Genomic DNA, 13,883 nt, shown 5'->3' with positions numbered 1-13,883 from the left:
GCCCGGTCCCGGCCCGTGGCCCGGTGGGAGCTGTCCCGGTCCCGGCCCGTGTCCCTGTCCCGGCCCCGCTCCGACGCCCCTCCGGCCCCGCCAGCCGCCAGGCGGCGCTGCCGCCGCCCGCGCGCCGAGCGCCCGCCAAGATGGCGGCGAGTGGGGAGTCGGGGGCCGCGGGCGGAGGTCCCGGCCGGGCGGGGGTCGGGGCGGGCCCGGCCCCGGGACGGGGATCGGGGCGAGCAGGGGTCGGGACGGTCTTGGTGGCCGCGTTGGCGGTGCTCGGCTCGGTGCAGGTGGCCCGCGGCGCCGGGTGAGTGTCTGGGCACCGTCTGTCCCGGGACGCGGCTGTGCCCGGCTGCGGGGGCTCCCGGTGCCCTGAGGTCGGGCTGGCGGAGCGGGTGCCAGGCGGGACGGCCGCCCTTGGACCGCGGCGGGTCACACCGGGGACGCGGGAGAAGCGGGCCTGGGGTGTCAGCGAGGCCGTGCCACCCCGAGCTGCGCCGCTCTCTCACCCCGCCTTTGCGGCCTTGGGACAAGCGGGTGTTGTCGTTGCAGGAGCCCCCCCGGCGAGCCCCTGCTGCAGCCGTACCCCCCCGGGCGGCACGGCCCTCGGCACGGCCACCGGCACGTCAGGGACTGCCAGCCCGTCAAGTACGGAAACGTCACGCACGAAGCGTGGCCCGGCGACAACAGCACGGCCGGCCCGGTGGCTGTCACCAGGACGTTTGTCTCGTACATCCACCCGGAGGGCAGCGACCGCAAGGTGATCTACGGCCACTTCACTTTCGTGAGGAACCCCCTGAGCACCTTCTCCGTGCTGGAGCCGGGCGGCGCCGGCGGCTGCCTGGCTCGGCGCAGAGCCCCCGTGGAGGAGACTGCAAAGCTCAGGAAGTGTCTGGTGGCCCAGAACGGCGGGTATTTTAACATGAAAACTGGAGAGTGCTTTGGGAATGTTGTGAGCGATGGGAGGCTGGTGAGAGACTCTGGGGGCCTGCAAAATGCTCAGTTTGGCATCCGGAAAGATGGCACCATGGTGTTCGGGTAAGAGCTGGGGGGTGTTTGGAGAATCCTCTCTAGCCTGAAGATTTTCAGGCATCACTGGGCAAGAAGCTCATCCCAGCACTGCCTCCTTGGCCTCCCCAGTTAGAGCAGAAGCTCACCTGGAATGCTGAAGCTAGGGATGTTCTAGCTGTACCTGGTGGAGCTATCTCTGTGGCCCTCGGCTCATGTCCTAGGATGAATAGAAGCTCAGTAGGTTATGATCTCCAGCTGTTTAGGCTCCAGTGTCTCCTCTCGCAGCTTGCAGTGGGGACACTGGGTGGGGTAGAAGGGGAGAGGGCTCTGTGTTCACTGCAGAGGAGACACAGAGTGGAGTGTGTGCTCTGGCTGCAGTACAGAAAGGCTGGCTTTGGAAGGGACCTCAGGAGGTGCCTCATCCAGCACCCTGCTCAGCACAGGTTGGGTGGAGTGGGCTGCTCAGGGCTGTGTCTGGTTGGATTTTGAACATCTCCAAGGATGGAGACTCCACATTCCTCTCTGGGCAAACCTGTGGTTGACCATATTAACACTTTTTTGGAACACTTTTAGGGGTGGTGACTCCACCACTGCCCTGGGCAGCTGTGCCACTGCCTGACCACCCTTTTCATGAAGAAATTTTCCCAATATCCAACCTAAACGTCCCCTGGCACAACTTGAGGCCATTCCCTCTCAATCTGTTCCTGTTCCCTGGAGCACAGCCCGACCCCCCTGGCTGTCCCCTCCTGTCAGGGAGCTGTGCAGAGCCACAAGGTCCCCCCTGAGCCTCCTTTTCTCCAGGCTGAGCGCCTTTCCCAGCTCCCTCAGCCCCTCCTGGTGCTCCAGCCCCTTTCCCAGCTCTGTTCCCTTCCCTGGACACGCTCCAGCCCCTCCGTGTCCTTCCTGTCATGAGGGGCCCAGGACTGGAGGTGCCTCAGCAGTGCCAGCACAGGGGATGGTCACTGCCCTGGCCCTGCTGGCCACACTGTGGCTGGTTCAGGCAGGTATCACTGACCTTCTTGCCCACCTGGGCATGTGACCCTTCCCAAGCAGATGGAGACAGAAATTCTAATCACCCTCTGATGAGGAATATTTGAGTAAGAGACTGTAGTGCTCTCTGGAGTACAAGGCCTCCAGGAGCGGCCCTTCCCCAGCAGCTAGAGGATCCTAAAATCCCAGAAGGATCCCCAGGACCCTTCTGCTGGTCTCAGAAGATGCAGCAGCAGCCTGGAATTTGCATCCTCCACCCTTCTGGTAGCTCAGTCCCAGGCCTCAGGAAGGACTCCTGCAAAACCACATTGAATGTGCCAAGCCAGGGCTTTATCCTGCAGCCATTCTGGCTGCCCTGAGTACCATGGCCTTGATTTATGTGAGAGAGGGGCTGGGTGGGTCAGTGACATGTCCTTCAGTGAGGGGGCTTCTCAATTCAACAGCAGTTTCAGGGTCATTGTTGAGCCCTTCAGCTCAGCTCTGCCCTGCTGCTCCCCACCTCTGGCAGGATGTCCCTGTTAAATGGAGCTATCATGGTGTTTGGTGGCTTTGTGCCTTCCAAACCATGATCAGAAAAATAGTTTGGATGTAAGTAATTTTGGCTGTCAGGACAGTGGGGAAGGTTGTTCACACCTGCACTCTTTCACCCTGCATCACTGCCAGCAGGACTCAGCCCAGGGCACAGTTACCCCACCCTGCAAGGCTGCTGCTGCTCCTGGGCTGACAGTGGGTGAATCCAGGCTTTAAAAGCTGTCAGACCCTGCCCAAACTGTTCTGTAGTTTGATCTACTTTCAGCCATGTTCTTGTCTTCGTGTTCCTTTCCCATGGGAAAAGGGAAATCGTTTTGCATGTTTTCCATTCAGGTGTTTGCAATTACACTTTTCTACAAAGCACAAAGCTTTGTTTGCCTACAGTCATGGAAACCAAACAAAAGTTGAGCATCCAGCTCCCACAAGACATCAGAAAAGTCACCTTTAAACCCAAAACCTCTGGCAGAGCACAGCTGTCCAGCCCCTGATCTCATCCTCTCAGCTACAAACATCCCCCAGCACCAGGCTCCCAGGAGGCAGCTGTTCCCAGTCACCCTAATTCAGGAGAGAGCAGTGGCCCTCGGGAAGCACCCTGTGGTGACACACAGCACCTGAGCATGGAGGTGGCAGATGAACTGTCCTTCTGCTGTCTGCAGGAGCAGGGGAACCTCCTTCCCAGATGGAAGGAGCAGGTGGCATCCAGTGCAGCTGCAGGCAGGCTGGATGCTGTAGCTCCAAATGCTCTCCAAAGCTGTTTGGTGTCACATTTTTGGAGAATAGAAGCTGACAGGCAGCAAGATGTTACAGCTGCTTCCACAGATCCCTGAGTATTTGGCAGTGGCTCTTTCCTTGTGTTCTGCCAGATGCTTTCTGCTCTTGTTACCCTGGCTCCACTGGCCACATTGCTGCCATTGCTGGCCCCATTGTTTGAGGCACAGGGGCCTGGGACCATCGTTAGCTGTGGGTTGTGCAGAAGAGCAGGGGCTGCTCTGGCTGCTAAAGTGCTGTTTCAAATGCTTGGCCCCTGGGTTTGGATGTAGCTGTCCTTCATTCTACCTTTTCCTGCCCTTCTCCCTGCTTCAGGAGCCTGCTGGCAGCAGGAGAGGCTTTAAGGTGACGTGCAGTGACTGTGGGTAACCCTGCTGCCCTCTGTTCCCAGCTACCTGTCTGAGGAGGATGTCCTGGATCAGTCAAACCCTTTTGTGCAGCTCGTGAGTGGGGTGGTTTGGCTGCTGAGGGACGGAGAGGTGTACGTCAACCAAAGCCGCGCGGCCGAGTGTGGTGACACTCAGACCACAGGTAAATACTGGGGGACATGGCTTCAGCCTGCCCATGGGCTGCCCTTCCCCGGGGACTCTGGGGAGAAGGGGCACTTAAGAAGTCCAACTTCCATAGAATCATGGAATAGTTTGGGTTGGAAGGGACTTGAAAGCGATCTTACTCCACACCCCTGCCATGGGCAGGGACACCTACTGCTGTCCGAGGTTGCTCCAAGCTCTGTCCAGCCTGGCCTTGGACACTGCCAGAGATCCAGGAGCAGCCACAGCTTCTCTGGGCACCCTGTGCCAGGACCTCCCCACTCTCACAGCCAAGAATTCCTGTCTAGCCAGAAACTCAAAGCAGGTGCCTCTTACAGGAGTTTGAAGCCAAAGGATCGTGAATCCCCTGCTTTGTCCCTGTGCCAGACAAAAACTTCATCAAGAGCACTTTTGTAGAGCTTGGATGAATGCGAGGAGGCTGGGCTGTGCTCTCCCGGTGTTTCAGTTCAGATGAGGCCCTTGCTGGGAGCTCTTTGGCAGACAGCTGTGTCTTAGCAGCCCTATGTGTCCCCCAGTTGAGTGTGAATTGCTCCCTGTGCTGCAGGAACCTTCGACAAGTTCATCAACGTGATCTCAGCCAGGACTGCAGTGGGACACGACCGTCAGGGCCGGCTGGTCTTGGTTCATGTGGATGGACAGACAGAGTCCAGAGGGTAAGGGCTTGGTAAGGGCTTAAATTCCTGGGACTGGAAGGGCTCTGCAGCTGTCAGGGCCGTGTTTTAAAGCAGAGACTTGCAGAGCTCAGGAGAGCCAGAAAAGGCTCACACTGCCCTCCTCAGGGTGCCTGGGATGGGAGAGCTTCCTCTTCCACCACAGAGAGCAACAAGCTTGTGATTGAACAGCTTCACTGAAGGCAAATCAGCAAACAACCTCTGCTTTGCAGGGTCAACCTGTGGGAAATGGCAGAATTCCTGAAACAGCAGGGAGTTATCAACGCTATCAACCTGGATGGTGGAGGCTCTGCCACGCTGGTCCTGAACGGGACCCTGGCCAACTACCCCTCTGAGCACTGGTAGGTGCTGCTGGCTGCTGCCCAGGGCTGCCCAGGGCCCTGCAGCTCCTGTCAGTGTGCAGAGCCCAGCCCCACGGCCTGGCCTGGCTGGGAGGGCACAGCAAAGGCAGGTGACAGGATCTGTGGGAGAGAGCAGCTCTAGAATTTAAAGAGATTGAGTGACTCCATGTTTTTTCCACTTAGTCATCCAGGATTAAAGCTGAGCTGGTTCCAGACAGGCAGCAAAGCTGTGGCTGTGACTGAGTGGCTGATGTGGGAATCGGATAAGGCAGCAGCTCTTAGTCTGGGAGATTCAGAGCTGCACATCCATGGGAATTAGCAGAGATCTGTCAGCAGCTTGTTATTATGGAAGAGAAACACTGACTGGGAGACCCTGCCCTTCCTCATTGGAGGGAATCTAAAGAATATTTTGTTTTAAATGCAACTTTTTAGTCAGTTCTGACTGTAAACATGAAGGGATTTAACATTCGGTTGCCATAACTACAGTGATATAATTTATATCAAAGCAAATAGCATTCAAGAAAATGTGTGCCAAAGTGGGGGAATCTGGGACTGCTTTAAGGGGGACTGTGTTGCTTCTGTAATTCCATGTTTGAAATGATACCTGTCAGATGGGATTTATAACTCAGTTAAAACGTTCAGTTTTATGTTTTATTTTCTCAGTATTGATGTTCATGTTTGGCAGCGTGGCTCAGGAGGAAATCTCTGGGTTATGTGACGGGTGTTGGTTGGGCTGGGCAGCGCAGGGTCAACTCACGCTGTCCCCTCTGCTGTCCCCAGCTCCTTTGACAGCATGTGGCGCTGTCCCCGGAGCATCTCCACCGTGGTGTGTGTGCACGAGCCGGGCTGTGACCCGCCCGACTGCAGCGGCCACGGGCTCTGCGTGGCCGGGCACTGCCACTGCCACGGCCCCTTCTGGGCGGGTCCCGCCTGTGACACCCTGGACTGCGGCCCTGCCAACTGCAGCCTGCGCGGCGTCTGCAGCGCCGGTGAGTCCCCGTGCCGGTGACACCGAGGGGTGCATCCCTGGGGAATGTCCTGGGGCAGTACGGTGTGCCAGGCACCGGCTGGGTGGGTGGGGCTGCTTCCCCTCTCCTCCAGCATCCGAGGCACAGATGGACAGAGCACGTTGCCTTTAGGATCCAGCGCCAGGGCTGGGCTGGGGCTTAGGGCTGGAAACTTCAAGCTCTGTGCCTCAGTTTCCTTTTGTGCTCCAGGGTTGTGCTCTGGTTTTTTGGTGAGGCTGCTGATGGGCAGGGCTGTGTATTATGCTGTGTAACAGCAGCTGCTTCTGTCCCCTCCCCTTACTGTTCCTTCTTCACCTGCCTCTCTTACTTCATAATTTTTACAAGCGTACAGTTGCTACTTTTCTGTGAATCTAAACCTAGGGATTGCTGGAATGTCTGCCCCCAGCTTCTGCCCCTCTGTGCCCAGCCCTGTTACCCTCTTCCTGCCCTCATGACTCCACTCTCATTCAAGTGTGCCCCAGTGCAGTGGCTGGGCAGAGCTTGATGGGTGCAGGTGTTGCCAGTAGCTGCCCCAGGAATGCCATCGGCAGGCATTTGGCTGCTGGGGAGGGGGGTGTGAACCCACCCTTTGTGTGAGTGCAGGGTTCCTCTTGTGGGGGTTTGCTGGCAGGGGTAAGAGGGCAGCTCAGGAGGCAGAGGCTCCGAATTTCAAGTCCTTGCTGCTTGCAAGTGTGTTTTTGTTGTCAGTAATGCCTGTTCCATGTTTGCATAGCTGGATGCCTGTGTGACGCCGGCTGGACTGGCAGCAACTGCACTGAAGGTAAATACTGACTGCTGCTCCACTGCCTCTTCACAGCCAGAGAGAGGGCAGTGGGAACCACTTTCCAACAGCTGCCTGCCCGAGGTGGGGAGCAGGGAGGGGACAGGCCACCCTGGGGGCTGGGCTGCTCTTTTCTGGCAGTGTGAGTTTAATTGCAGCTGTAGCATCTACCATTGGCTTGGTGTGAGACACTCAAGCCCTTGCTCCTTGTTCAGGGCACACACTCAGCTTATTGGAGCATCCCTCCGCAGGGATGAGCTGTGGCTGTGCACTGGGATTGCTCACCTCTGCTGCCAGGGCCCTGGTGACACCTCTGCTTGTCTCCTGCAGCTTGTGTTCCTGGCTCCTACGGGGAATCCTGCAGCCAGAAGTGCCGGTGCCAGCACGGCAGCTCCTGTGACCCTGTGCACGGAGCCTGTTCCTGCCCTGCCGGCTTCTACGGCACCAGCTGTGAGCATGGTAAGGGTCTCAGTGACCTCTGGGGCTGGGGACAGCGTTTTGTGTCACCTCTGAGCCACCTCTTGGGTGCAGTTCTGCCAGGGGAGCTCAGCCCTGAACATCACCAGCTGGCTCCCAGCTCTTCTGGGCCTGCCTGTCCTACCCAATGGGCTAAAAAGGAGAGGAAGGAGCAGAGAGGAAAGAGGAGTTTGCTTCCTTAATGGAAAATTGTGGATTCCTGTTTAGTCTCAGCCCAAAGAATTGTGTTCTTTTCCCAGAGCTCTTGAGTGAACACAAAACATCCTCTGCTCCAGGGTGTTGAAACAGGCCCTGCTGAAGCCCAGGCTTCAGATGATGCAGGTCAGTGCCTGTGGAATGCTCCAGAGGGCTGTCCTGCCATCCCACCCTCACACTCCTTGTGCTGAGTGTTCTGCCTGGTGTAACCACTCCAGGTCCCCCTGTGTCTGAGTGAACGATTTAATTATAGGGGGTGTGAACTTCCTGGCTGCCTGATTCCGTCAGTGAAGCTCTGTTCCTGCCTGGGAACACTCAGCCAATCCCATCCCAAAGATGTTGCCCAGAGAAGCTGTGGCTGCTCCATCCCTGGAAGTGTCCAATGACAGGTTGTGCAGGTCTTGGAGCAACCTGGGATAGTGGAAGATGTCCCTGCTCATTGCAGGGGGTAGAGCAAGACGAGCTCTAAAGTCCCTTTCAACTCAAACCATTCCATGATTCTGTGATCCCAGTTTTACACAAACTTCTCTCTGAAGCACACCAAAGAGCAGCCTTGAACTCCCAGCATGGTGCTCCCAGGCTGCTGCAGGCTCAGCTGAGCTGAGGGAGCTGCAGCCACAGCCTGGGAGGTCTTAGAGCACGTGGAGTTTTGGCAATGACCAGTCCCTTTGTGATCCCATCCCCAGAGTGTCCCCTGGGCTGGTTTGGGCCGAGCTGCCAGAGCCGCTGTGCGTGTGACCACTCGTGTCCCTGTGACCCCGAGACGGGCAGCTGCAACATCACCCACCACGGGGCCCTGCAGGACCACTTACACAGAGGTATCCCACTGCAGGGGGCTGGGGCTTGAATAAAAGATGGAAGAGCAGCTTTAGTGCATAACGGTGTTTGCTTAGTCACCAGCTCTGCTTAACCTTGCTCTTTTTTAGTGGAATTTTACACCCTGCCCCACCTTTCTTCCCTCTTTGTTTTCCAGCTGGACAGTGTTTGGCTTCCCAGGAAAAGAGCAAAGAAAAGTTCTGTCTGTCAGAGTAAGTGTTTGGTGCTCACTGTGCATCTCAGAGGCTGCTACAGAGCATGGGGGGTGTTCAGTCTGCAGAAAAGGAGGCTCAGGAGGGACCTTCTGGCTCTGCACAACTCCTGACAGGAGAGGACAGCCGTGGGGGTTGGGCTCTGCTCCCAGGGAATGGGGACGGGATGAGAGGAAACAGCCTCGAGTCGGGCCAGGAGAGGTTTAGATTGGATATTAGGGAAATTCCTTTACAGAAGGGTGCCCAGGGAGGTGGTAGAGTCCCCATCCCTGGAGGGATTTAGAAGCTGTGTCAATGTGGCATTTGGGGATGTGGGTTAGTGGTGGCCTTGGCAGTGCTGGGAGGATGGTTGGACTCGATGATCTTGGAGGGCTTTTCCAACCTAAATGATTCTGTGGTTCTGTCCTGCCTGAGAGCAGGTCCACAGGCTTGGGAACGCAGAGAAGGGAGGGCAATCCTCTGCACACTTGGACACACAGGTGAGCTGTTGGTGATGTGATTTGTGTGTCCCACAGGAGCTCGTGGCTGTCCCTGAGCTCTGCCCTGGCCCTGCTGCTTGTGCTGAGTGCGCTGGGGAACGTGGGGCTGGTGCTGCAGGGGCGGCGGCAGCAGCGGGACCGGGACTATCGCTACCACCCCCTGAAGGACATCAACGGGGACACCCCTCACAGCCCCACCTCTGCTGCCTGGGACCAGGAGGATATTCAGGAGCTTGAGGACACTCAGGAGCCCGAGGACACCTAGGACCCAAACCAAGAGTTCCTTTAGAATCATGGATAGGATGAGGTATTTCACCCTGCACTGCCCCTCTGCACCGACTGGGGCTATTCCCATGGGGAACCTTAGCCCAAGAACTGCCCTGTTGAGGCTGTGGTTTCCTTTCCTCTGCTGCCACAGCACCCAGGACTGCAGCATTAGGGGATGCAGGACATCCCTTGGGTGAGGGAATTCCACAGCTGCAGCAGGAAAGATGGGCTGGTTCCTTCCAGACCTTGAGGGAAACAGGTGAGGGATGCAAGTCACAGGCACCTCTGAAAGATCCCTGCTCACCTGAGCAGTGCTTTTTAAGATGCTAGTTAAACTGCCTCTAATACAAAGCTGGGCTTAAGGGTATTAGTCAGTGTCTGCCCTTCTTTGCTAAGCTCAGATTTTAATCAGAAAAGTGACCAAAAGTTCTAAAATGTTGAAGCAGGTGCAGCACCCAGTGCCAGCAGAGCCCTCCTCTCCTGGCCGTGGTGGTGGCTCAGGTGTGACACGTGGGGTGACATGCAGTCCTGCAGGGCTGGAGTGTTTTCTGACCAATCCTCAGGCCAGAGCAGCCCTAGAGGGTGATGAGTGCTGTGTTTTGGGGCAGCTCCTGCAGCACAGCACCAAAAAAAGTCCTCTTGGTTCCCAGGTTCCATTTGTGCATCTCTCCAGCTCCCAGGAGCCAAAGGCTCTGCCCAGCTCCGTGGGTGAGGGACCCTGGCACAGCTTGGAGCTGCCCCCCTGGGGAAGGGCACAGACAGGGAGAGCCTGGCATGGCTGGCATGGCACAGACTGGGCTGCCCTGCCCCAGCTGGGCACTCCTCAGAGGGACCAGCAAGGGCTCCAGCCCAGCCAGGATCCCGAGCACCTCCTCTGGAAATCTGGGACACAAATTTGCAGTTCCATTCAAAGTGTTTGAGTTTGCTTCCCCGTGAGGGAAACCAGCCTTGGACGAGCCCCTTGGATGCTGCAGAGGGGTGAGAGCCTGTCTGAGCCCCACACATCTTTATGCACTCACTCCCTTTTTACCTCTCCAAGTAAAGGATGTGTATTTTCTGTGCCAGTGTTGGCACCAAATCAGCCTGTAACCAAGAGACACTATTTTTCTATGATTTACAGAAGTTTATTTGAAACTTGAATAAAGTCTTTTAGTGCTACCTGCCTGAAACTCAAAATTTCTGATGTGCAGCTGCAGAAGGAGCTGATCCTTTCCTGGTTAACCTCAGCCACCCAGTGGAACCCAGGGGCTCTTTTATTTTTAATAACACCCACACTGCAGGATGTGCTGTTCCAGCCCACTCTGTGCTAGGAAATTAAGCAAAATATGCTGGTTCTGTAGAAAAAAAGCCCAAATGTTCTAGTTAAAAAGCAGGAAAAAGTGAATACAAGCATTACTTCTGCTTCTGGAGGCAAAGAGAGCAGCACACAGACTTGAATTTTCACTGTCCTGCAATTTCAACAGTTGAATCAAACAATTCCACATGTTCTCAGAGATGTTTTATTTCCCACATACCCAAAAGTACAGCTCTACCAGGACACATAGACACCGTCATAGGAGAACATCTGTTTGTTATTTCAGTGCCCTGCAGTGGGCTCTTACAGGAGGTTTGAGGATTTTGGCTGAGAAAAATGAGGATTTCAGTGTATAAAACCAAAGCCAGCTGCAAGGGAGAGAAAGTAAGTACTGCTAAAAAACTTAATTAATGCCCATTTAACTTAGGTGTAACTGAAATCTTGGAAGTGGGTGTTGGTGTCACTAAAAGCCAGCAAATGTGACTTGACTCCGATTTCACCTTCCAAGAGAGAAATAATCAGATGAAAGGAGCATCACACAGGTGTTGGAGGAATATTAAAGCTAATTGCATGCAAAAATCTTTGACAGCTGCTGTCAAGTAAGTCTCTAATAGCTGTTCCTTGCATTAATTGCTCACAGTACAAACATTTGGGACATTAAAGCAGTGTGAGCTCATAAAATGCTTTCTGAAATGAGGGATTCCCTGCCTGGAGCAGGGTTGGCCTCAGCCCCAGCAGCTCCCCAGCCCAGTGTGGTGGGCAGCTGGGCCCCCCACTTCCTACTGGGAACTGCGAGTGGATTATGGCATTTCAAAATCTTCTGCCAAGAAACCAAACTGGGATTACAAATTGGTATTCACAGTTCCTGAAAGGAACAGAACCGACGTGGCTGAGCAGAGGAGCACAGCTGCATCTCAGTCACTCAGGATTCCCTGGTCTGCTCACCGTTGGGAATTCTGTTTCCAACAGTGAGTTCAGGAGCTGAGGAATGCCTGAGCCTCCCTGAGAGAGCCCCCAGAGCCGACTCCCAGGGGAGCTGCCCTGGCAGCCGGCAGTGGTGACACCTGCGGGGCTGGAGCCGCCCTGGTGCCCCGGGGCTCAGCCCTCCTCCTCCTCCGGCAGGGACAGAGCCCTTTCCACAGCGGAGAGCAGCACAACGTGCCTCAGGACTGCCCTGAACCACAGCCGAGGGCTCTGTGTTTGCCCTCCCAGCCCTGGACAGAGCCCAGGGAATGGGGCAAACCCGGAGAATTCTGGCAATGGAGGTGTCACATCTGGCTGTATGTAACTGCCACCTCTGGCACAGCATCCTGCACTCCCCTGCCACCACGGGACATGGCACCAGCTCTGAGGTAGGTGTTGTGTTTGCATAGGGAATATCTGGACCAGGGAGAGCCCCAATTTACTGGAAGCCAGTTTTTAATCAGCAGCTCCTTCCCTGCACACAGCCCAAGCTCACTGGCCTCGTTGCTGGGGAGGGAGCAGGGAGGGCTTTGCTGCATCACCCAAAATGAGCCCATTTCCCAAGGTTCTGGCTTAGGAGATTTCTGAGGATCCAAAATCCCTCCCAGACTCAGCTCACTGTGAAGAAAACTCTTGAGTTTATTTTCTAAAGCACACTGATGGCGTTTGAGGGGGAAAAGGTGATGTAGGAGAATTCTGTGTCTCTGGTATCTGCAGTTCACAAGGTCAGGTTTAGAAAGCACAGCACAGCACCCAGGCTGTTGCTCCCTTCCTCCTGTTAATATTCAGGAGAAAATGGGAAAAAAAAAGAACTATTGAAATTGTTTTCAAAGTAAATTGTCAGGTGGGATAACCCATGCAGCCTTGCAAAGGAGAGGTCACAAGCTGCCTCACAAACCTGTGCATGACATCTGATGGGCAGAGGAGTGGCACTGCCAAGGGACAATAGGAAAAACTGGGATTGGAATATCCCCAGAGCCAGGAACACTCTGTGGAGCCACCCCTGACCTGACCCTTCAGAGATCTGTCAGGGGCCAAGTTCCAGGTGCTTCACTGACAAAAGTCAAACTTCTGGTGGGCAGAAAACAGCATATCCCACACTTCAAAACAAAATTACAAAAAAAACCCAAAAAACCCAGAGAAAAGGAAGAGATTCTTACCCAGAGCAAACCCAGGGAACAGGAATGCTGCCACTGGAGGATGTGAGCAACCATGTGAGAAGGGAAGGTAAAATCCTGAAACAGCACAGGGGGACAGGGCTGGGGCTTTGGGAGTCTGAAACTGTTTCTAGAATTAGATTTTATTCTGGTCAAGGATTTTCAATGAGGGATACACACATGCACTTTTGCTTCCAGAATTCCTGACTTTCCAGGGGAAAGGTGGGAATTACATTTACATTTGTCCCTCTTTATCAGACTCCAGTTATGCTGAAATGCCAGAGACAGAAGTTTCATTTGTCTGGGAGAATCATTAAAGTCTATGGAACAACTGAGAATTGGAAATCAGAACTTCCCTGAGCTCTCCTAACAAAGTCACCTGTTTACAGGGAGAGATGCAAGGTGCAGAGTGATTCCCTTGGCTCCAATCCTTAAAAAACCCCACCAAACAACTCAAAACCATGTCAAGTTCTTTGTCTCCCATTGTCCCAAATATTTTGGCTCTTTTCTCCTTTGGCAGAGCCTGGTACTTCAAAATCAGTGATTAAAAAAATCAGGGTGGGAAGGAGCAACTTCACAGATTCCTGAATAAAAACTTGGTGAGTATTTGACATGTGCTCTCGTCTCTTTTCACCTGGACAAGAACATGGATAACTTTGCTCCCCAGCCTGACTACAGGAACAACCAGAGATTAGGGACAAATGTGGCATTTTTGGTGTGTAGGAAGTTCATGACAACTCCTGAACTCAATCCTTGTTTCTTAATCCTAAAAAACAGTCTAAAAAAGCACTGGACTCTCACCTTTCCTTGCAAAGAAGGTGACACAAGCCCTTACCCCAATGCAGCCCTTTTGCAAAAACATCCATTGATCACAAATATCAGGACCCAAGCAGAAAGATTGCTTGGGATTGAAGACAATCAGTTATTCCTTTCTAAAACAAAGTTCATCCCATTAAAAAAGGTGACTGTATTTAATAAATAGTAATTTCTGACATAATAAGTTAAAAATTAATTTAAAATAAGCTTGTATAGAATAAATAGGCTTCAGTAAGTGCTTACATACATACATGCCTCTCTGAATGGTTTCAAGTGAGCTCATGTTTAAAAGAAGCAAGTTCTGTAATACTGCCAGAAAATCTTGTGCCTTCAGGAAATCAAATATTGCTTTTCTTAGCCCTTTAGGACTGGGTTCAGTTCCCATCCACTCGGGAATGGGACAGACCTGCTCATTATTGCTGTAAACCTGAGTAAAAAGAAACAATAGTTTGGAAGATGCCACTCACTGCAGGCAGATTCAATGCCTGGAATTTCTAAAAAAAACCATTTTGACTTTGTTTCTCAGCAGGGTTAAAAAAATCCAACACATTTCCCAGAG

General features: G+C 54.0%; 1 protein-coding gene across 7 annotated transcripts; it reads left to right on the top strand.

Annotated features, from left to right (window-relative positions):
- The first annotated feature begins 130 nt into the window (after window positions 1-130).
- NAGPA (N-acetylglucosamine-1-phosphodiester alpha-N-acetylglucosaminidase) lies at window positions 131-11,631 on the top strand. 7 transcript variants are annotated; one of them, XR_005954691.1, is made up of 13 exons: window positions 131-304; window positions 550-1,035; window positions 3,689-3,828; window positions 4,393-4,501; window positions 4,732-4,860; window positions 5,641-5,849; window positions 6,601-6,648; window positions 6,979-7,107; window positions 8,007-8,138; window positions 8,294-8,348; window positions 8,864-9,134; window positions 9,246-9,353; window positions 9,745-10,252. XR_005954691.1 is itself a non-coding variant. In XM_041462236.1 (12 exons), the coding sequence occupies exons 1-11, from the start codon at window positions 141-143 to the stop codon at window positions 9,090-9,092; spliced, it is 1,830 nt and encodes a 609-aa protein (XP_041318170.1). In that variant the 5' UTR covers window positions 131-140; the 3' UTR covers window positions 9,093-9,134; window positions 11,511-11,631. The 7 variants fall into 7 exon arrangements, 5 of the variants coding, with proteins under 5 accessions (XP_041318170.1, XP_041318169.1, XP_041318168.1 ...); XR_005954690.1 differs by having other exon boundaries at window positions 8,864-9,353; XM_041462236.1 differs by lacking the exons at window positions 9,246-9,353; window positions 9,745-10,252 and adding an exon at window positions 11,511-11,631.
- Window positions 11,632-13,883: the final 2,252 nt, after the last annotated feature.

The sequence above is a fragment of the Pyrgilauda ruficollis genome, unplaced genomic scaffold (assembly GCF_017590135.1).
Source record: "Pyrgilauda ruficollis isolate IOZ18807 unplaced genomic scaffold, ASM1759013v1 scaffold16, whole genome shotgun sequence".
Lineage (NCBI taxonomy): Eukaryota > Metazoa > Chordata > Aves > Passeriformes > Passeridae > Pyrgilauda > Pyrgilauda ruficollis.
Note: the sequence above shows the minus strand (reverse complement) of the source record. Positions and strands in the feature narration are given on the sequence as shown.